General features: G+C 38.1%; 1 protein-coding gene across 1 annotated transcript in view; it reads right to left on the bottom strand.

Moving 5' to 3' along the window:
• Nucleotides 1–21698, bottom strand: part of LARGE1 (LARGE xylosyl- and glucuronyltransferase 1) — a 194084-nt gene that overhangs the window by 141452 nt on the left and 30934 nt on the right. The window contains exon 2 of the mRNA XM_027886630.1: nucleotides 698–999. Coding sequence (XP_027742431.1) covers nucleotides 698–999 — 302 coding nt within the window. The remainder of the gene's footprint in view (nucleotides 1–697; nucleotides 1000–21698) is intronic.

Below are 21698 nucleotides of genomic sequence, written 5' to 3' on the forward strand. Positions count from 1 at the left end.
TTTGGGATCTATCCATATTTGGACCTGTCAGCATTCATACATCTGATAACTAAATATCTGGATGACATCCACAAAACTACTGGCACAGAATGGGGAAAACCAAACCAAAAAAACCCACTCCAAAACCTTCTTAGAAGGAGATCTCCTGTTCCCTGTAACCAATCACACTGTGCACAGCTCATGCAAAGCAGGTGGTCCCACAGTAACACCCAGGTACGCTCCTGAAAGTGAGTCAAAAGCACAGGCTGGCTCCATAAGCCACAATTTAATTAATCGTAAACCCTGAACTGTTCCAGTACAGAGACACAAACAAAGGAATAAGGCTTTTCTAAGCACCGTGGAGCTTTCATTTAACTTAAAAACACAGGGGGTCAATTTGCTACAGGTTTTTATCAGCACAGCGGTACAGATTGGAACAAGGCTTTGATTTTTATACCAGGTTTGAGGACATAAGAATGAAAAAGAGAAAAAACTGTGATGAAATAATAACTCAGAAGATATTATGATGATTAGATGTTTTAAAGTTTAAAAGAAAAAGATTAATTAAAAATTATCTAAAACGTTGCAGCCAGCAGACCTTTAAGAGGCTGGTTTCTGAAAATAAAGTTTCAAGGTGAAGGAGACGGGGATCTGCAGTGTCCTTAAAGGATTATATCTACCAAGCTTTGTTTCTGGCAAGTTCATTTTGTTTATTTACCTCACATTTTTCCACTGCTGGTTGCTGCCCACACTCGGAGCTGTTCCCTGCCACAATGCCAGCCCGCAGGCTCTCGCTGTCACCTGTCCCCTCTTCCATGGAGTAGGTTTTGGAGTGATTGCCATGGTGATGAGAGGGGCTGCGACTCTGTGCCAGGCTGAGCTGCTTGCGCAGCACGCGGTTCTCCTCCTCCACCTCCCGCATGCGGACTTCCAAGCTCTCGCGCTCCCGCTGGCTCGAAGCCGTGTACCGAGGACTGTGGGGCTGGGATTCAAGTGGAGACAGCGACACTGGCTTCCCATCTGCAAGAGAAGGAAACATACCCCTTCTGTCAGAACATACTTGAAGCTGCATTTTCCTTTAATGCTGGCATTGTGAGGCAGGAACGTCGCCACTTCAAGGCAATGCTTAAGTGAGTGGTAAACTTGGACAACTGCTTAAGTTCTATGAGCTACAGGTCCTACTAATTTTAAAACCACAGTAAAAGATAAGCATGTGTTTCATTTGTTCTGCATAGGGCTGCCTGCCAGTTTCTAGTCTGGGAAGACAGTCAAGAACATGAGGATTTAATTCAAAGACAATTAATATACAGTTAAATATATTTTAGAAATGTATGCAAGATGAAATAATTTTCCTATTCCCCATTTCCTCCACAGTCAAACGACAGCATTTTGGCAACCATTTTGTGCCAAACAGCAGCCCCAGCTGATTCACATGTGAGGAGCAGATGGGTTTTATTCAGCAACATGGTATTATGTGCTTGATGAGAAATAAGAGGTTCAGAAGGACAGAAATGTTGAATACACATGTGGGTCAAATTCTGGAAAGAATTTTGGCTGAAAAAGACACAAGGGAATTTTGAAAAAAAATAAAATATTTCAATTCAAAACCTTCAACTACAAAGTTGTTATCCAGAAATATTAAACTGGTGTTTTCTTTGATGAAATAAGCATTAAAAATGAGCTAAAGTATAAAAAAGAGAAGTTACCTGAAGCCAGGGTCCATAAACAAAGGAACACATTCTACCATCACTTCTCAGTACATTATTACTACCAAATTTCAAAGGAGCAAATAGGGATGCAGCTGATGTGTTTTCAAAGGAGACATATTTTCACATAACTTTATTAAAGCTATAACTATCTACACACAGAGTACAAATACTTGCAAGTGGGTAGAAAACCCTCACACTAAACCTCTGTTCAGAAGTGTTTGATCGAAATCAAATTGAATCAAAAGACAATGAGAGTTATCCACAGTGTCATAATTAGCATGATGTTCCTTTTCAGTGAAGATATGTGAGTATCTTATACCAAGGTGTGAGATATACCTTTCTACTTGCACATATTAAATAAAAGAATCATGGAACTGTTAAGGTTGGAAAAGCCCTCTAAGAATATTGAGTCCAACTGTCAACCCAGTACCATGTGCCACATCCACAGGTTTTTGAAATGCTTCCAGGGATTGTGATTTCACCATTTCCTTGGACAGCCTATTCCAACGCCCCACCACCTTTGCCACTAAGTCATTTTTCCAAGTATCCAATCTAAATCTCCCATGGCATAACTTGAAGCCATTTCATCTCATCCTGTCACTTCTTCCCTGAGAGAAAAGAGTCCCCCACCTGGCTACAAACTCCTTTTAGGTTGCTGTAGAGAATGATAAGGTCTCCTCTGAGCCTCCATTTCTCCAGGCTAAACACCACCAGTTCCCTCACCTGCTCCTCATAGGACTTCTGCTGCAGACCCTTCACCAGCTCTGTTGCCCCTCTCTGGACTCGCTCCAGCATCTCAGTGCCCAGAAATGAACACAGGATTCAAGGTGTGGCCTCACTAGGGCCGACTACAGGGGAGTGTTTCCTATTTAACGATTTTTCCAATGCAGAGTCTCTTTGGTTTTATCAAATGAACACCAGCTTGAGTGGTTTGCAAGATGGAAATCATGCAGTTATTGTTTAGAAGTTCTCCCTAACAAGTGCATTTGTCACCTGCCAACTCAAAACTATCTCCCTGCTATTAAGACCCTCTCATTGCTTGTTCTCTTGTATTATTTCACATTTACATGAATGGTGAGCAGTCCTGTAAACTGAGTTCATGAAAAGAAAAATGGCTATAGAAATCAAAATCTCAATTCTAATTTACACTGCAGAGTTACACAGGTATACACACTTCCTGTTATGTATATAAATCACTATCCTGGTTTTTATACATAATTTGGAAAGAATATCTTGCCTTTTCTAGCAGACAGTCTCCTGCAAAATTTTTGTAATTTATTATTTTTGCCATTAGCAAAGCTTATAGATAAATCTGAGCTTGAAAAGGGTCTCTAGACAGATTCTGAAGTTTGACCACTGTTTTTGAAACTTGAATGATCCAGCAAATAAGTAATAAAAATTAAATGAGAGATTTCAAAAGCCTTAAAATAATGGGTGCAACAATACAGAAACATCAACATAAGGGACAGAGCCACGCTACAATTAGGTATGCAATACAATACTGAGTCATCTTTCTCTATCCAGCTTGGAAGGCATGGAATTGCAGTTAGAAGATTAATTTTGGTGTGATTATATTGCATTCCTCTTAATGGACAGCAAGAGTGTATTGTGTAGACACTCTCAGATAAAAACAGCACCTCTACTCACCCACACAACCAACATGTGTTATCATAATTTATACTATTATAATGCAAATGTAGCCAAAGACTTCACTGGCAATCATAACTTGCCCTCAGTGAATATCCAGAATGACACAGATCTTCCTTATTGCTTCCTATCCTTGCCACTGAATTCTGCTTCCTTCTCGAACAATTACCAGAGAAGGTAGCAAGGTATGGAAATAAATCTCAGGACCACACTGATCAAGTTTTCAAAGCATGGAAAAAATTTAAATGTCTCTTTAGCTATTCTACGGACATAAATCAATAGGTCATAAATGTTACTTTGCCAAAACTAAAACTTTATAAGTTTTTTATCTTTTAAAAGAGATACCATTTTGTACATCTGACCAACTGTAGGTATATTCATCAGGAAAGCTGAACTGTTTCTACACAATATTTATAAGAACTAGCATAGTCTGAGAATCAAACAGAAAGAAAGGATCACCTCACTGCCTCAGACTGGAAGTTGCAGCAATTAATGAGACCAGCTTAGTGTTTATGCAGCCTTAGCCTTAAATGTCAGTAAACTCCAGTACTGTTTTATCAATAGTAAATATTTCTACCAGTATGTAAAAGACAGTAAGGAAATCCTTTCAGGACTTGAACAACTAGCTAACTTCTTGATCTGAAATATACAACTAGTTGAAATGTATAGAAATTATCCATGTTACAAGGTGCTAAATCTAAGACATTTCCTGAAATGATCTCTTCAGCCTTTATACAGTTGGACAAGCAATGTTTTGTTAGTAACACTGTTCACTATTCTCAGGTGTATCTCGATGTATTTGGTATATTTGTACATCTCAACTCTGTGCTGCAAATAATAATGTGACAGTTCCAGGACCGATCTGAAAGAACAGTATAAAATCAAAGGTAAACAGAGTTTGATCTTAAGACTCAGAAATACAATTTTTTTTTTTTTCCCCATCAATTCTGAGACTGTGTAACTCAAAATTTTTGCACATCTGAGGCTGGCAAGGCTGGTGGCAAGGTACTATTTGATTTAGATCTCTTACCATACTGGACATGTGAGGATATTTTTATTTCAGTGAATACACAGACAGGGCAAAATGCCTCTTGGGAGCTATTGTCTAATAGGTAAACAGCAACACATGCTATCCTGGTTTTCTTCCTACCAGTTTCCAAGGCAATGCAAGGACTGTGTGCTTCGCCCCATCTCTGAAGAAGAAGTAAGTGGGCTAATGTTAGGGACCACTCATATTTGATGGACTCTGTGTGTTGCTTGGTAGAAGAGTTAAAGTGATTGCACTGTGCTTGACTGTTATAGTTTATAGTAACTGGCAGACTGTTCTGGGCTGACATCTAGGCACTTTTTATCTCATCTAAATCAAAATAAAATAAAATAACACTTAATGAGTTCTGTGTGAATTGAGACTCGGGATTTCCCATGGAACACTACAAGGAACATTGCTCTGCTCTGAAGCAAGCAGTACACTTTTGAATGGTGTAATAAATAACAATAAAATTATTATTTTTCATTCTTTATTTGGGTTACTGCTCTAGTTTGGACCTTGGCAGTTTCAGATTTTTTTTTTTTATGTGTCAAGCCTTTTACTTTAGACTTTTTGTGCTAACACAATTGTACCTAAAAAGACCTACAAAATTCTACTGTCCACAGAACAAAACCCAAACACAAACCTGAATAACTATTTCATGGTTGACAGCAGTCAGTAACTTACCATTACACTAGGTCCAACAATTCAGAAAACTTGACAATATGTAAATTATCAATTCTACGGATTATTGAATGCTTCTGTATATCAGGAGTCATCTGCCTTTAAGGCAACAGATTGCATTAACACTTACTTAAGCAGAGCGCCTTAGGACACTGGATAATTTAAAGCCTGCAGAAAGGAATCCAGCACAGTTTATTTGAAATAAGAGGGACTGAAGCACTGGAGTTTTCTTTCTTGCATACAAACCCTAAAGGATAAGCATTATAACCAAGTTCCTTGTTTTCTAGTTATCAGACTTGGAGAGGTGATAGTCCTGAAAAGGACCCAGTGGCATTTGAAGCTTGCTGGGCAAAAAGCCACAGAGAAAACAGAGTTTATCCAAAGGTTAACTGGATAAGGAGAAAAGAAGCAGAGAGTAGGAAAGAAAAATTTGCTCTGATTCAGAGAAAAATAGTGTAGAAGAAGGAATCCTGAGTTTCTCACATGAATCTGAACTAAAATGCTTACAACTGTGTTAGGAAACATTTGAAGCATGTAAATTTATGTAGCATAATTTGAGAGGGTTTTTAAAAATTTTTTACATTTCTTTTGCTATCAAGCCAAACTACTTGGGTTTTTTGCCATCTTTAAAAGTTCTAGAGGTTTCTATGTGTTTTAGCTATTATTCATCCTCTGCCTAATAGTATGTAATGCCTTTATAATGAATTAAGTCATGGCAGTGAACTCTAGGCTGCCTCTTAGACAAAAGGAAGTTATGCTGCCCACAGACAGTGTTTCAGTTTGTCTGACTAGACATACAATAAAATGCCATTCCTTCTTTTCACATTTGTTCACATTTGAGAACTCACATTATCTGTGCACAATATGAGAAGGAGCAGTGTAACAATTTTAACCAAAAGTCAGTATTTTACAGAAAGAACTGGGGTAGCAGGCAACCGCTCTCATGATTTTGCCCCATTAAGACCATGAGTAAAACACTTTCAAGTTTATTCCACAATTACTTTTCTCCACGAAGACCATTGTAGAGAACTCCATGGACTTTAAGGGAAAAGAAAAATAAGAAGGCTGTTGTCAGGACTAAGGAGACATAAAGGCCTGGTGTAAGCAGATAAACTCTCCCTTTTATTTTGGAGATCTAGTTCAGCTTTAATCATCTAACACCTTGCACTTCTGCTCAGCTGGATGCTCTGGCAGGTACTGGCTATACTGGTAGCTATGAATGAAGTCTTCTGCTAACAATTTGGTACTTTTAGATATATGGCTCCACGAGTAGGTGCTAAGGCATCCCAAAGTGTCTATTCTCACACTCACCAAGACATTATTTACTCCAACAACTTTTTGTGAAATGCTGCAGTGTAATCTCAGCCAGAAGTAGAAAACCTTGCCCAAACAACCATCTTAACAGTGGAATACAGTCCAAAAAATTTACTTCTAGTCTGTGAACATGGAACTTTTTCATTCTCATGCGATATGAGGTACTTGTGAGCTTATTCTTTTCAAGTGTTGGAGGTAGAAAGTTATAACACTGAAACAACCTTGAAGACTGATGTTCACTAGACAGAGACAGCATAAGAAATAGAAACCAAGCCTTTCCATGCAGCCCAAAAAAGTTTCATCAGCTCTGACAGAAAAGCTGCTCCCATCAGTAGCAAGCACAAACCCTCCTCAGATTTGAACAACATATGTGTTAAATTACATGTTATTTGGTAAGGAGAGACTGTTTTCACAGGACATGCCAATCAACTATTAGAGTTGGACTTAGGCAATAGTAATTGTACTTAGGAACTTCAGCATGTCCTTTAAGTACTAAATGTGCCTTCACTTCCACTGCTGTTAATGGTGCTTAAGAACACATTAACATGTTTTATTGAACCCAAACCTGAACCATTCAATTCCACTGTAGGACAGCCTTACTTAAAGAATCACATTATTGCCTGCTGCTCATATGCAGAGATAACCTTCTCACTGTCCTTTCCTTGAACAAAATAGCCCTCTACAATCAGCGGATTCAGAAATTAAACCAATCATGCACAAAAAACCTACAACCAGAGAACACCAGGATTGCAAAATGCATTGGGTTTGTGTGGCCAGGTTTTGGCAGCAGAGGAGTTCCAGGGGTGTCATTCTGTGTGAGGCTGCTGTAAGCTTTCCCCATGTCCTAGAGAGCCAATGCCAGATGGCTCCAAGATGGATTCTGTCCAAGGCTGAGCCCGTCAGTAATGGTGGTCACTTATGGGAGAAGAGAATAAAGAAGGGGAAAGAAGTTACTACACAGGAGCCACTGCAGCCAGAGAGGAGAGGCATGAGAATACACGAGAGGAACAATTTTACAGGCACCAAGGCCAGTGGAGAAGGAAGGGAAAGAGGTGCTCAAGGTGCCAGAGCTGAGGTTCCCCTACAGCCTATGGTGAAGACCATGGTGAGGTAGCTGTGCCCCTGAAGCCCATGGGGGACCATGGTAGAGCAGAGCTGCCCCTCTAGCCCCTGGAGAACTTTACACCACAGCAGGTGGATGCCCAAGGGAGGCTGTGACCCGGTGGGGAGGCCCACACTGGAGCAGGTTTCCTGGCAGGATTTGTGATCCCTGTGAAGGGGTCCCATACTGGACTTCCCAAAGGACTGCACCCCATATGAAGGACATATGCTGGAGCAATTTGTGAAGAATTGTAGTCATGGAGAAGTTTGTGGAGGACTGTCTCCTGTGGGAGGGACATCATGCTGGAGCAGGGGAAGAGTGAGAGGAAGAAGGAGCCACAGAGACAACATCTGATAAACCGACCACAGCCCCCATTCACCATTGCCCTGCACAATTATGAGGGAGAAGGGAGAGAAAATTGGGAGTGAAATTAAGCTGTGAAGAAGGGAGGGGTGGGAAATACAGTGTTTTTTCTGGATTTGGTTTTTATTTCCCATTAGCCTACTCTGTGATTTGATTTGTAACAAATTAAATTAATTTTCCTGAGTCTGCTCTGCCTCTGACAGTAATTGGTGAGTGACCTCTTTCTGTTCCTGTCTTGACCCATGAGCTTTTCATTATATTTTCTCTCCCCTGAGCACCTGAGGAGGGAAAATGATAGAGCAGCTTTAGCAGGCACTTGGTGTCCAGCCAGGGTCAACTGGTCACTGAAGTCTAACACTTAGAAGTTTAGAAATGAGAGAATGATGATCTCCTGTTCAATCTTTGCTGTCATTCCATTGTGCCTGATGACAGGATCATTAATTGCATGATCACCACTTTATTTCCAAAGAATACTGGCATCACTCTGTGCACAGGATGGATGGTGCTCACAGCTATTCAGCAGATTGTTTCAGCTCATCATTCTGCTTGTGACCACACATACATACCCTGTAAAGAAAAAAGACTTATTTATTCCCTCACTGGCCTTTGATGTTCATTACTGTAATGCAGAACAGGGATCAGTGACTTAGTTTTTGAAGTTATTTAAGGGAAAGGTGGTACCATCAGTCCCTCTTTACAGTCAGACAAAGTTTTGGAGTCATTAACAGTCACAGAATATACCACTTTTAGATGCACAATTGAGATGGTTCTGATACAGTTTTTCAACAAATAATCACCTTTTCTTCCACTACATTTGTTCAGAGGACAGACCTCATTATCTGCATATGCAACAATAATGCAAGAGCCTGCAAGTTGGAAACCCAGAAAATGTGAGGAAAAGTAGTTAGCAGTCACTTGCAATAGCTTTGTTTTATGAACATCATGTAATGAACTCAGTGGTAGAGATAAAAAAAATTTTTCAGGCCAAATTCAACTTTATAAACTACAAAGTTGTCCATTTTCTTCGTACACTTCCCTGCCTTGTTCATGACATGATTTCCAGTCTCCTGAATTAAGTAAATGGATTGGTTCAAGAACCACTCTCACTGAATTGCTGCATTTGCCTTCCCAGAAAATAAGGAAGGGTTTGTCTCAGAAAGGTTCATCACACTGCATATCTGCAGAGAGTTGTTTATGTGTTGGTTGAGTGAATACAATACTTCTAATAGGGATAATAAGCATGGTAAGCAGTGAAAGACTCTAGGTAAAGAGAAAGCATGTAGCAACACAATGCAGGAAGAAATAGGGAAAGAAAATCTAAACATATACATCTTTCTTGAATTTGGATGTGGCTGTTCTTAACAGTTTGCTTTTCGAAAAGAAATATTATCTCATTAGCCAGTTATGAATGTTATCTTATTAGCATACTTAAAACAAGAGCCCATAAGTCTTAAATTATTTCCTCATTTCCTTGTCTCGAATACAATTACTTTTTTTTGTTCTTTTTTCTTTTTTCACTCTTTTTTTCCCTGTTTTGCATTGCCTTGGCAATATATATGCCTCTCCAAGAAAAGGACTAAAAATAACATTCCCTCCTTTCCACTGGGAGGGGAGATGTAAGAAAATAATATCTTATCGGTAAGCACTGAGGGAAAATAAGATTTTATCAGGGACTTGGCTTGACGAAGATAACATATTATCAAGAGGGGAACTTGGCAAAGATAACACGTTATCAATATCAGGAGTAAAGCTTGGGGAAAATAATGTCTTAATACCTATTAGATCCTAAATAAGCCATCTGTGCTCTTGACGAATTGTTATTTTCTCCAAGTCCCACTCCTGTAAAGATGTTGATTTTTTTGGCAAACCACTTCTTTAGCAGTTGGGAAGCGGGGGAGAACTAGGAGAAAAGGAAGCTCCTTCTCCACAAAGCTAGAGGGATATTCTCTTTCTTTTCAAAAGCTTAGCATGCAGGTGAAGACTGCCAATGTGACAGCTTGGAAGACTCACATCTTCAGATACTGCACGAGTATTGCAGGGAAAACTCCTACAATGCTCAGCAAGTACACTGCAGAGAATACTGGAACAGGAGAAGAGGGTCACTGTCCCTTCTGTCCTTTGACCACACTACACAGGCTCTCAGGTGTTGTCTATAGGATTTTTGGCAAAAACATTTCTCTACAGAAGCTATGACTAGCCAACACTTAGCAATGACTTTTTGTCACTACCAACCTCATCACAATTAGCAGTGTTCACTTGGGGCACAAATAAATGACCCCTTTTAGATCAGCTGCAGACATAATCACCATTCAGTTAGAGGTTACCGTTCCCACAGCTTAAGCTGACCCAAAGGGTCACACAATGCTTCTTACCTCCTGCAGTGCAAATCATCCATTGCCTCTGCCCTGAAACATTCCCCTCTACCACCTCCACTACGGGGGTAGAGAAAAAACACTGTCTAGTGGGTGCCTGTGCCCTGAAGCTGAAACCTGCAACTCAATTATAAATCTTCACAGTTTCAATCTGGATGAATTTAAATAAATTGTGGCACCTCCTGGAAAATGAGAAATCCAATTCATAGTAGGATGGACTACTAACTGCCTTAAATGGCAGAATGTGGGTGAATGCCACTGGTTATTCATAGGAATGGGCAAGCAGGGAATAATTAGAAGGGAAGCTGTGGAGGGCCTGTAGGAGTGTGATGTGAATAATAAAGCACACTTAGAAAAAGGCATATGAATGATATCTGCAGGGTAAGTATTTGTAGCCAGCTGAATTTCCCTGATGTACAGTAGGAGTGGGAGGGAAAACAATGGGATTTGTTAATCTAAACATTTCCTATGGAGAAGCAGCACCTCTTTTTTTTTTTTTTTTTTTTTTCATTAACCATTTGGATATCCTACACCCAGATATTTCTCTCTGTTTAGGTGTGAGTTTTGTGTTAAGATAACTTCTGAGGCCCTGATATAGCTGAATACATAATCAGCAGTAGGCAGCCATTACAGCTCTCTAAGGTAAAGCATGTGCCCAAATGCGTCCCTGCAGCTGTACACAGTACTGTGACTATCATTCATGTCTGTGGCATGTAAAAGACTAGAACTATTCTGTGTTGGCTGGTGCTCAGTAATAAAATGTGGAAGAGATAGGAAGGGAAAAAGTCTAAACCACAGTATTTTAAAGTGATTTTTTAAAAGTACAGAAAGTACAGGAAGTAAATATATATAAGCTTAGAAAAGATTTTAAAAATACTTACAGGTTTCTACAAGTGCCACAGTTACCACAAGCAAGAGACAAGCATGCTCAGTCACAGCCTAGCAGTAGTTAATTCAGTCTGTTGCTGATGATTAGCCTCAGCTGCTCATCAATAGAGACTCCAGCTGATAATTATTAAGTTAAACTTCTGAGCAGTATTTGCATATGTAAAGCACGCTTTCCCTGCTGAAGCAACAATGGATGCTCTAATGCATTTCCTGATTGTACAGCTCTTGGATTTGGGGAACCTGGACAAGAGAGTCTGCTTTGCATATCCTTCCTTAGCCTCATCACGCCAACCATTCAGAAGAAATGCACTTGCACATACTGACATCTACAAGCTGCAGCAGAAAATGTTCCTAACCCTACATAAGAGGAAAAATGCAACCATTCATTTTAATCAGAATATCTCTAATAAGAATAATATAAGACACACTTTTGCATATTCCTCTAGTTATTTACCTAAGGTTCCTTACGACCTAAAAACTGTGCAACAACTGGTCTGTGCAAGGTAGCCTGGTCAGCTTAGAAAACCTGTAGAAATTCTAGTGGACAGATTCAGTCCATTAGTTTCTAATGACCTCCAGATGTGGAGGAAAATTGAATATCATTATGTGATTCTCTTTTTAGCTTTTTCTCATCTCACTTTCTCCAGATCAGATTTTCATTTCCTGAATGTTATTCTTGGTCATCAGTAAAAGCCAAGCCTCCCTGGTTAACTGCAGGGTCAAGAACACAGGTAAACACACACGATGTGTAGACTACATTTACCTGTTAAGTTCTCCATGTTTTCATAATTACATGACAGACAAGGCATATTCAGATCTGCTTAATACCCAAGGGCTTCAGAGGCACAGTCGCTTTAGGGATAAGGAAACATGAGAAAGAATTGGGAAGATCTTTATGTAACCCCTAACACAGCTACCTGCCTCCTTGTAGCCACCATATCACTTTGATCTAAGAGTCCATCATAGGCTTACTCTTAATGGACCTGAATGTTTTGGTTTTTTTATCAGACAACAATGAATAGTAAAGTGACAGATCTATTCATTCAATCATTAAAAAAAATAAAGCAAAAAATAAAGCAAAAATTTGGCTTTAGTTAAACATGGGAGACAGGTTAAAAGAGGAAGGTCTAAGGGAATGCAGGTGATCAGCCTCCATGAAAGGGTCTTAAAGGAGAGTTTAAAATTCAGCTGTAGCAAAATTTATGTGTATTGCTGGAAGTCACCTGGTAGCTCTTGTTACACGGAATCTCAAAAGTTGATTTTCAACACATCTACAGAAATGCTGCAGTATTAGTTCAGGCTGGTTGCTGATCCTGAAACCTGCTTGAAAGCTTGTTATATCCTTTAATCTCCCTTGGCACAGCGATGCCATCAGAGTACCATGCACCAGTATTTTGATTGAGGCTGCTGGAAAAGGAGGTTGTCTGAATACTGACTGAGCATCATGGATTGCTCAAGGATAAATAAGTAAGTCAATAAAAACCCTCAAAATTCTGCACCACACCATTTCTTCCTTAGCAGGAACCAGATCTGCAAAAACATTCAAATCTTAACAGAGCTCGAGCCAAGAACAACAGATATGAGCACACATATATAAAGACAGTTGGCAAAGAACAAATTTTCAAATAAATTATTTTTCTTATTTCTAAATGTATCTGAAGATTACATAGGCAGACAGAAATATTGCAAGTTTTAATTTCCAGTTTAATGTTACGAAATAATATCAGTGGTATTTCTCTGATGACATGGCGGTGCAAAAGTTATTAATATCTTTCAGTATTGAGCCTTCCTTTCTCCCCACACATTCTCAGCACTTTTCATTTGCTGCACCTGTCATTTCAGCCACTTCAGTCCTAAAGAAAAGTGAAGGGAAAATGCAAATAACTGCATATTCGGAACACATGACGGCTGATCAGTGTTATGACATTTATCTTCACTTATGACAAGAGATAAAATAACTCAGAAGTTAGTTTCCTGTCCTCCTCATGAAGAAAAATGTCATACCAGATCGTCATGTACTATATACAGCAAAATTTCTAACACACTTTGCAGAGGAAAAAAAATCTCAGCAGTAATACAGATGGTAGGTTACATGTCATGGCTATGACATCAGAAATTAAACACACATCATTTTAAAGTAGGACATATAAAAATAAGTCATGATATAAAAAATACCCCTAAACCAGTGCATAAATTAGCCAAAGGCAATTAGTTAAGCTATTTACAAAAGTTATAATTATATTAAACATGAGATGCTCATACAGTTCAGTGGAATTCTAAATTCTCATTTCCTCACATTTTCCAAATAGAAAGCCACAGCTGGCCAACATATTGTGTTTGATAAAATAATACTTGTGTATTTAAAATCTCCAAACTCCATTGTATACACAAGAGGGAGTAACAAAATTAAAACAAACAAACAAACCATAAAATGTATGCTTAATTCTCTTGAAATCCCATGGCAATCAACAGTGGTTTCAGACTTAGCTTCTGTGTTGCCAGATATCTACCCCAGGGCTAGTCTATTTTTGGTGACTAGACTCCAATGATATGTAATATGGAACCCCTTTTTTGCATTAAGTTACTCAACATTTACTTAAAAACCAAAATTCAGCTTTACTTTATTAGAGATGCTCCGTCTACAAAGATAGAGTAAGCTTATGCAGAACATGAGGACATTATTCTTCTTTATGATTCTCTTGCTTTGTTACAAAAGTGAAGACAGCATATCAGAAATATAATCCTGTTTCAAGTAAGCCAAAGGCAAAACTCAGTAACTGATGAAAACAAGCATAGGTCTAATATTTCATATGTGCATGCAAACAGTGTAGTGGTGTTAGTAATTTTTAGGTTGTTCCTTAAATGTACACAGTGTTGTACTGTTTTAGGTCAGAATGTGGGCCATGTCCCCTGTGCCCCATCACAAACCTGCTGAGCTTCCTGTGAAGCAAGCAAATGAAAGTTTTCATTTTCAAGCAGCTAAGTTTATTAAGGTTAAAAATCACAAACTAGGAGCAAGATTTAGATGCCCTGCTTACTAAGGTTTTGTCTTGTAACAGATGAGGGGTATCTTTGAGAATAATTGACATTTCTCATGTGGCACACAGAAACATCTTAATATATGTGTAGGATCCTAAGTATGAATTCTAAAGAATGTGCTTACTCTTGTGTAGGACAAAACTGAGGCTAAGCCCCCCTGACATCCTCACTTACTACTCTAAAATAACGTTGCTTTACTCAATTAGAGCAGCAGTGCTCAATATTCACAGGATCTGCACGTATTTAAGTAAAGACTTTCTCTTTTTCTTTCCTCAAATCTCTTATTTTCTAAGTTCTCCTTATCTCCAGGAATTTCTATCAAAAGTGGAACATACTGTGTGAGACCTCTTTAATAAATAGAGGCAATGTGAGGTTTTTAATGATGCTTTTGTTAGGTAGATTGGGTGCAGGGCCAGTGGCCGTAGGCTTTCTACAGTGACGTGAATTATGAACTAATCCATGCCTATGACAAGCTCTTGTGTTGGAGTAAAAGGAAGACAGAGGCACTTACAAAAACTACTATATTGTGTTGTGTGTAGAGATCAATGACAATCTTACAACTGTCTTGTATTTCTGTTGACAGATTTTCATTAAAAATATCTATCCAGCTTCCTTTGTTAGTGTAATTATAGATTTATTAATTTCTACCATTTGAAATATCTTTTGTTATCTTATCTAAGCAGAATAGATGAGACTTGACCAAAATTGTTTCACAGTAAAAAAATCCAAATCAACATACCTTATGCCTAAAGAACCACCAGACATGGAAAAAACAATAGATCAAGTACATTAAAAAAAAAAATGCTGTGACTGTAGAAGTCCTTTAAAAAGTCAAGCAAAGAAGAGACAACAATTAGGGGGGAGGGGAGAAAAAGAGAGAAAAAAGTGGCTTCCCTTTTCACCTGCTCCCACCTTGTTCTAGGAAAAGGGAAGGATCTTAATGATCACTTTTTAGTTACATATTCCATATTAATTTGAATTAATCTAGACACAGGAATTGCCTGTTAAGAACTGACATAGTATAAAGTTGAGGAATGAATGCTAAAGGACATTGCTAACATCACCCTTTTTTTCCCTCTAAGAATAGGCTACTGCAATACACAGTCTTACAGAAAATAAGGAATCATGGACTTCTCCCTTTCAAATTATGACCTTCTAACCAGAAAAAACTGAGGCAGCCAACAGAATAAGAACATTTTATCACACTATTACTATCATGTTTACTTTTTAAATTATGCCTTCTTCTGGTCTTAACTGGGATTAAAATAGTACATATATTGAGTTATACCGGCTCTGACTTCATGTGCTCCTCTGAAGAAAATTCTGTGTTTCTAACAGTGTCTGTATCTTGTCCCTTGGGTAAAATTTTGATTGACAGGATATTTAAATTTGATTTTTCACGTTTTTGAGAGACACTCTGTCCTCTTTTGAACAACTGTAACTTCAGGATCATATTTAAATTTAATACTACCACCTTATACTAGCAAATTCTACGGAAACAATTTAATTTCTTACTTGATGAGCACAAACATTTATTGTGAATTCCATCACAGACAATGCTTTTCTTTCCTTTCCTGAATAATCTGACTGAATCCAATAAACAGGAATAGTAAAATTCCAGATTTGCTTAAAGACCACATAGATCTATTATATTCTACAATTATGTGATGGTCATTAAAATTTTGGGACATTAAGAAGAACATGGGATGTAAGAGTGAGGGAAAAATTTGCTGTGTTCAGTATTTCCAGTTCTTAAAATTGCATTTAAAGTCTTGCAATAATTTAGATTTATTGGAAAGTCAAATCATGGAATTGCATGAGAAAATACCAGTGCTTTTTACTCATTTCCTCTGTGGTAAGATCTCATTTTCATCCCTGCAGGACAAAGCTGAAAAAAATCCATCACTGGTCATGATGAAAAAACCAGAAGACAAAGATCTTAAAACCTTATAATTTTAGACATAGTAAATTATGCCTTTTGAAGACTTTGAACAAGCAACGCAAATTTTTTTATTAGAACTGTTCAAATGACTCATGCTTTACTATGATGGGTACGTTCTGTAACAGCAGACACGTCACCTAGAGTGGGCAAATGGAAGGACGAGCACCTGTGACAAGCTTGTGACAGCTATGGTGCAGCCACCAATTCAGCCTAAGGACAAGCCAAAATGGTCAGGCATTTAAAGGAACCCAAATATCCTGTGCTAATCTTCAGCAGAACTCTCAAAACAACATAATTACACCAGATAAATAAATACACAAAATTAACAAGTATTTATCATCAGTCATTTAAATTATTGAGGTTTTGTTTGCTTTTGTTGGAATTATACTTGAGAGAGCTCTGTAAGCAAAGTTTTGCACTGAAATACACATTATTTTCACTGATATCTCCCCAGTACACATCATGGGGTTCTCTCCTTCTCCATACTGGGCACTCCAAAGGCATCCAGATCCTAGAAAAAAATGCCCAAATAAAGGTAAAATGGTATAAGTTCTACTGTTACAGTACAGTGCTTAAAAAGCAGAAGTTTTACTCTGCCAAGCATATAAACCTCCAAATTTGTTTGATATCAATTATTATGTATTTAATTTCACAGCTGTGCCTTTTCCCTTTTTGATTCACTACCACCACTTTTTTCTGCTTCTCTTGTTCAGGCTATTTGGATCTGGTTCATAATCAGGTCCTGATGATCCTTAATGCCTTAATTTCAGAGCCCAGCATTCCCCAATTCCCTTCTTCATTTTGAAATTTCTGCAAATTCAATCTTCATCCTCCGTGTGGCTGTGCAGACTGTAATCCCTTATAATAGGCTGATGCTGATCCTGCTCTGTGGATTAACCAGTGTAAAATGCCTATGTAAGGATTTCATACCTTCCAAACTCAGCCCTGAGCAGCCCAGGTATATCTAATCTAACCAACTGGCTTTTATCAGCTGCACACAAGAGATGTGAAAATAAGCTTCATTTCAAGCCTCAATCACATAGCTACAACCATGATATTATTTATTGTATTTAACAGAAGGAGCATATGTGAGGAATTCTAAGGTACACTCTGTAGTTATACATCACTGGATTTGGTATGGTGCAAGTTTCTTTGAAAATTGTGAAATGTCAATATTTTCATGCCTGGTTTTGATTATTTCTGTTAAAAAGAGAGAGAGGGAAGAAATATTGCTGAACTTCAAGTGCAATTTTGCTGCTTTCTTCTTGTGAAATCTATATTCCCATGCCAGATGGTGTCTGGGTTATCAAAGTTATTACCCTAAACTCAATTAGAGAAGAATGAAAGTAATTAAATAGGGGATGAAGTGATAGAAGTATTCAAGATATAAAGGACCTAATATAGGTGAGGACTCTCTAAATTAGATAGAAATTCATCTACAAATGCAGCCTAGAATGGTTTGAGCCTTTACTTTCAAATATTCTAAGCCACTGTGCAAAATTCATTACTTGCTCGAGTGTGCACAACTCCCAGTGACACACTGGTCTGTAGAAGGTGGGAGTAATTTTTTTGTTCTGCAGATTCTATTACTAGCCATCACCAAACACACTCTGAGACAGTTATTGTTCAGACTGTTCCTGTGTCTATTGTAGGATGGCTTTTTAGGCTGTTGTGTCACCTCAGGAATGCTTGTTTCCTTTCTCAATCGTGGCTGTTTTGTACTCACCACAGCAAAAACCAATTACAGTAAATACATCTTACTATAAAACCCGTAAAGTAGACACCACATAGGTGCTGTTTACATTTAGGTTTTTTTATAAATTTCTTTTTTCTTTCTCTATTTGCTTTTCCTTTGGTGAAATAAATTTAAACAAGTTGGCACTGAGCTTCAGGTATAGCCAAGAACTACAGCTACAGGTTTTAAGGTGAAGCAACCAAGAATTACTTTTTAATCTACTAATGTCAGTCTACTTATAGCAGAAATATGTAAGCAAACCTAGCGAAAACAAATCTTTTGCTTATCAACACTCATTTCTGCATAGCTTCTACTGACAAGAATCATGTTTACAGATAAATACTAATCAGGATAATTTGTTAGCACTCTGCAGGCTGTTCACTCACTTTCTCTTTAACAGAGAGATATATACCCAAATTCTCAAGGTATGCATAGGTGAAGGATGGTAAGGAAAATACCAGTATGTTCTGAAATGCTCAGAAGTGGTGCTGGATGGCTGAAAGAAAAGACGTACGTACCACTTTATAGAACAGGGATGTAGCTTGTGCAAAATCTCTGGCCAGATTTCTTAAGAAAATCCCAGGCTCTTTGCCTTACCTCCCTAAGGAAAGGACTATTTTTAATGCCAGTGTCGTGGTTTTGCCAGCCACTTAAATTTTGGATTTAATACACCCTCACAAAGGTTTCAAACTTATGCAGGAAGGGAATGCAGTAGCTGCTTAGAAGAAAGAGCAGAAACACAGGCAGTGAGTATGAACTTCCTCAACCAGATGGGCCAGGGCCCCAGAGAAGAGAAATCTGCCTTTAGTTACATCCTTTCAACATCAGTGGCAAACACCTTTCCTGAGCAGGGCTGGTCTCAAAGGCTATGCTGAGACCAAAAGCAGATATATTCAAAAAACTCAAATTTCTGCAGCTCAAGAAAAAAGAGGCAGGAGTTTTTAGTGGAGTACAGTCACAGCAGAGACATCACTCAGAAGTCTTAAAAAATATGCCACTGGGAACCACAAAAAAATGGATCATGAGAAAATGGAGAAAAATTCCCTACTGGAGACTTACATATCTCTGAGGAATTGATCCACTACAATCACATATAGGATGCTGGGGTGCATATGAGACTGGAGCATGTACATATATGCATGTCTATTAAAGGCTTCTGGAGGGGGGGGAAGTCCCACCTGGAATTGCTACTGGTTAGTCGCAACATTTCTAAAATATAGTAACAACCCACGATATTTTCATGACCATTTCAGGTTAGGACAGCTGAGGCAACTGCACTTTCAAGTGGTATATGAACACTTTCATGCTGTGTCAGATGGCAGCATAAAGGGCAGACTGCAAATTGTTCCCTTTTTGACCACTTCTAACGTATCAATTAAAGCTGCCAATAAATCACAGTGAGTGTATGTTGCTGATTGAATTTCAGTGCTTGGAAAATTTTGAACCCAGGGCACAGTACAATTCTGGGCTTATATATGTCTTCAGGAAAAAGAGCTTAAACTATTAGTGCAATGGAGTATGCAGAGAGCAGTGAAGCGCTGCTCCAAGAAACAGGAAAATCAGTAACTTGAGGTCACATTTCATATCTTGCTTTGCAAAATGGAAACAGCAAAAAAGAGAGAGGCATAAAGCTAATTTAGAATAGAGAATACATGAACCAGAAAAAAAAAAAAGAGCATAATGAAACCCCATAAATGGAACTGTTAAGACAAAGACGTCAAAAATACCTATTAAGTTTAAGACAAGCATAGCAGACGCTGACCTTACTTTAAATGTTACTAAGGAAAAACATCTGGTAGACTTTTGGTTAATTTGTTGAGAAAAGAACAAGATCACACATACTCTTCAGACTTCTCAATTTTACGGAAATCTAAAGAGCACATACTTTACTAAACTCACCTATCCTAGTTTCAGGGGACAATGGAATACTAGAGAACTAGTAAACTACCTCCTAGTAGCTGAAGTTTTTGTAATGTTGACTTGCTCACAGGTATGCAGAAAAAAATTAAACCAATGGATATATCTATAGAAAGCAATTCTCCATAAGCAGTGACACATCCATCAGCACTCTCTACGAAAGAAAAAGAAAATTACTAACTTCAGTGAAAGAAGCAGTGGTGATTCCCTTTATAATTCAGATGAGGGGGAATCCTACCACGCATCTAGTAGGACAAAATTATTAAGACAGTGATTGAGAACTCTTTTCCAGAACAGCTTGCTCTGCCAAACCTATATTTTTATCTTAATTTGCAATTAATTTATTCCCCAGCTGTCAAGAAAAGTCTAGCAATCAAAAACTTTTTGATTTTCTTTTTTTCTTGTTTCTCATTCTTAATTCCAGTGTAGACTGGGGGATGAAAAATAATGAGATAGAAAATCACCCATAATTATTGTTTTCATTTAGGTGATGGAGAAGAAGAGCATTATTTAATTTTAAAATTCCCTATAGTGGTACTTTACAATGAAATTCTATTATCTAGATTTTTTGTGTGTGTCTTTCTACCATTTCGTAAAAAAAAAAAAAAGGTCTTAAACATTACTTAGATGGTTCAGAAGCACTTTCCATGAAAAGAAATAGTCACTGAGGAGCCTGGGAGGAGCAGATTTTCAAAGAAAAGCAGGAGTCTACAAGGCAGGAAGGTGCACCTTTAGGCATCTATCCTTATTCAAATTGCTTAAGTGGCTTTAAAAGGAAAGTCCTAACTGACTCAGTTTGCTTTTGAATGTGAGATTTAATATTCTTTTGAAGATGCTATCCCAAGACTTATTATAAACCCATTCTGACAGGCAGGAACCTGCCAGTGCTCTGTATGCAGACAAGCCTCTGGAAATGCAAGGGCTGTTTAAGGGAAGGAGAGAAAACCCACAAACCTCAAACCTGCTCTTTATGTCCATGGCTGCTACCGAAGGGTTTGACCATATCCAGTTTTTATTTCGATGCATATTGCAACAATTTGGCTTGGAAGATGTTAACTTCTGCTTTACATTTGTTATATTGATAATGAAAATGCTGCCAAAATTGAAATTTGAACCCTTTTTTCTGTCCAAATAAATGAGAGAGGATCCTGACCTACATCATGATGATTTGCTTTGTGCAGGTAACAGACTAAAGAATTTCAGTCAACTCTTAAGTATGAGTTTTGATAAATGTAGCCTAGTTTTAGGCTGCTCTCTTCATCACAGTGACTCCTAGGCTGCTTGTGCTCAGAAATTTCAGAATCAGAACAGAATTTCTTGTGCTACTGACTCAAAACCACCATACAGCATTTAAGTCATATTTGGAAGAATAATAATAATAAGCTTTAATAAAACATCTTTATGTGGTGGTGTAGTGTGGATATAAAATACTAACAGAGAGATTTTGGGAAGAACAGCTTATTAATTTCTTCTTAAGTAAGACTATTAATTAAAATGAAAATATTCCCTGTTTGCTTTGCTAGCTCCAAATACAATAGGAGGTCCTTAGAGTACCTTTTTTCCCAGCAGAGATCAGGAAAATTAAAAACAAAACAAAACAACAATCTGTCATCATTTTACATTATTATATTAAAAGCCCTCTTACTTTGGTAACAAGCTAACAACGAAATCCTAGTTCAGAGGATTTTTCAGGCAGTACACTTAAGCTTCCGAAGGGACTTCCTGAGCCATGAAATGGGGTATGAAAATGTTTAATCCCTGACTGAACTGCTATCCTTGTGGAAGCACTGTGAATACATACAATTACACCAGAAAAAAATTCATGTTCACCAGCAGTACATTTCATTGTGGGGAAGCAGCTTACTATTTCAATACAGAGGGGATTTTTTTAACTGGTACAGTTGCCTCTATGCTAGAAATGCTTTACCAGTAAAATCTACAATTGATTGTGCAGTGGTGAGGTGCTCTGAGAAAACACAC

The sequence above is a fragment of the Empidonax traillii genome, unplaced genomic scaffold (genome assembly GCF_003031625.1).
Source record: "Empidonax traillii isolate 1590-97213 ecotype Southwest subspecies unplaced genomic scaffold, ASM303162v1 scaffold191:size1449129, whole genome shotgun sequence".
Classification (NCBI taxonomy): Eukaryota; Metazoa; Chordata; class Aves; order Passeriformes; family Tyrannidae; genus Empidonax; species Empidonax traillii.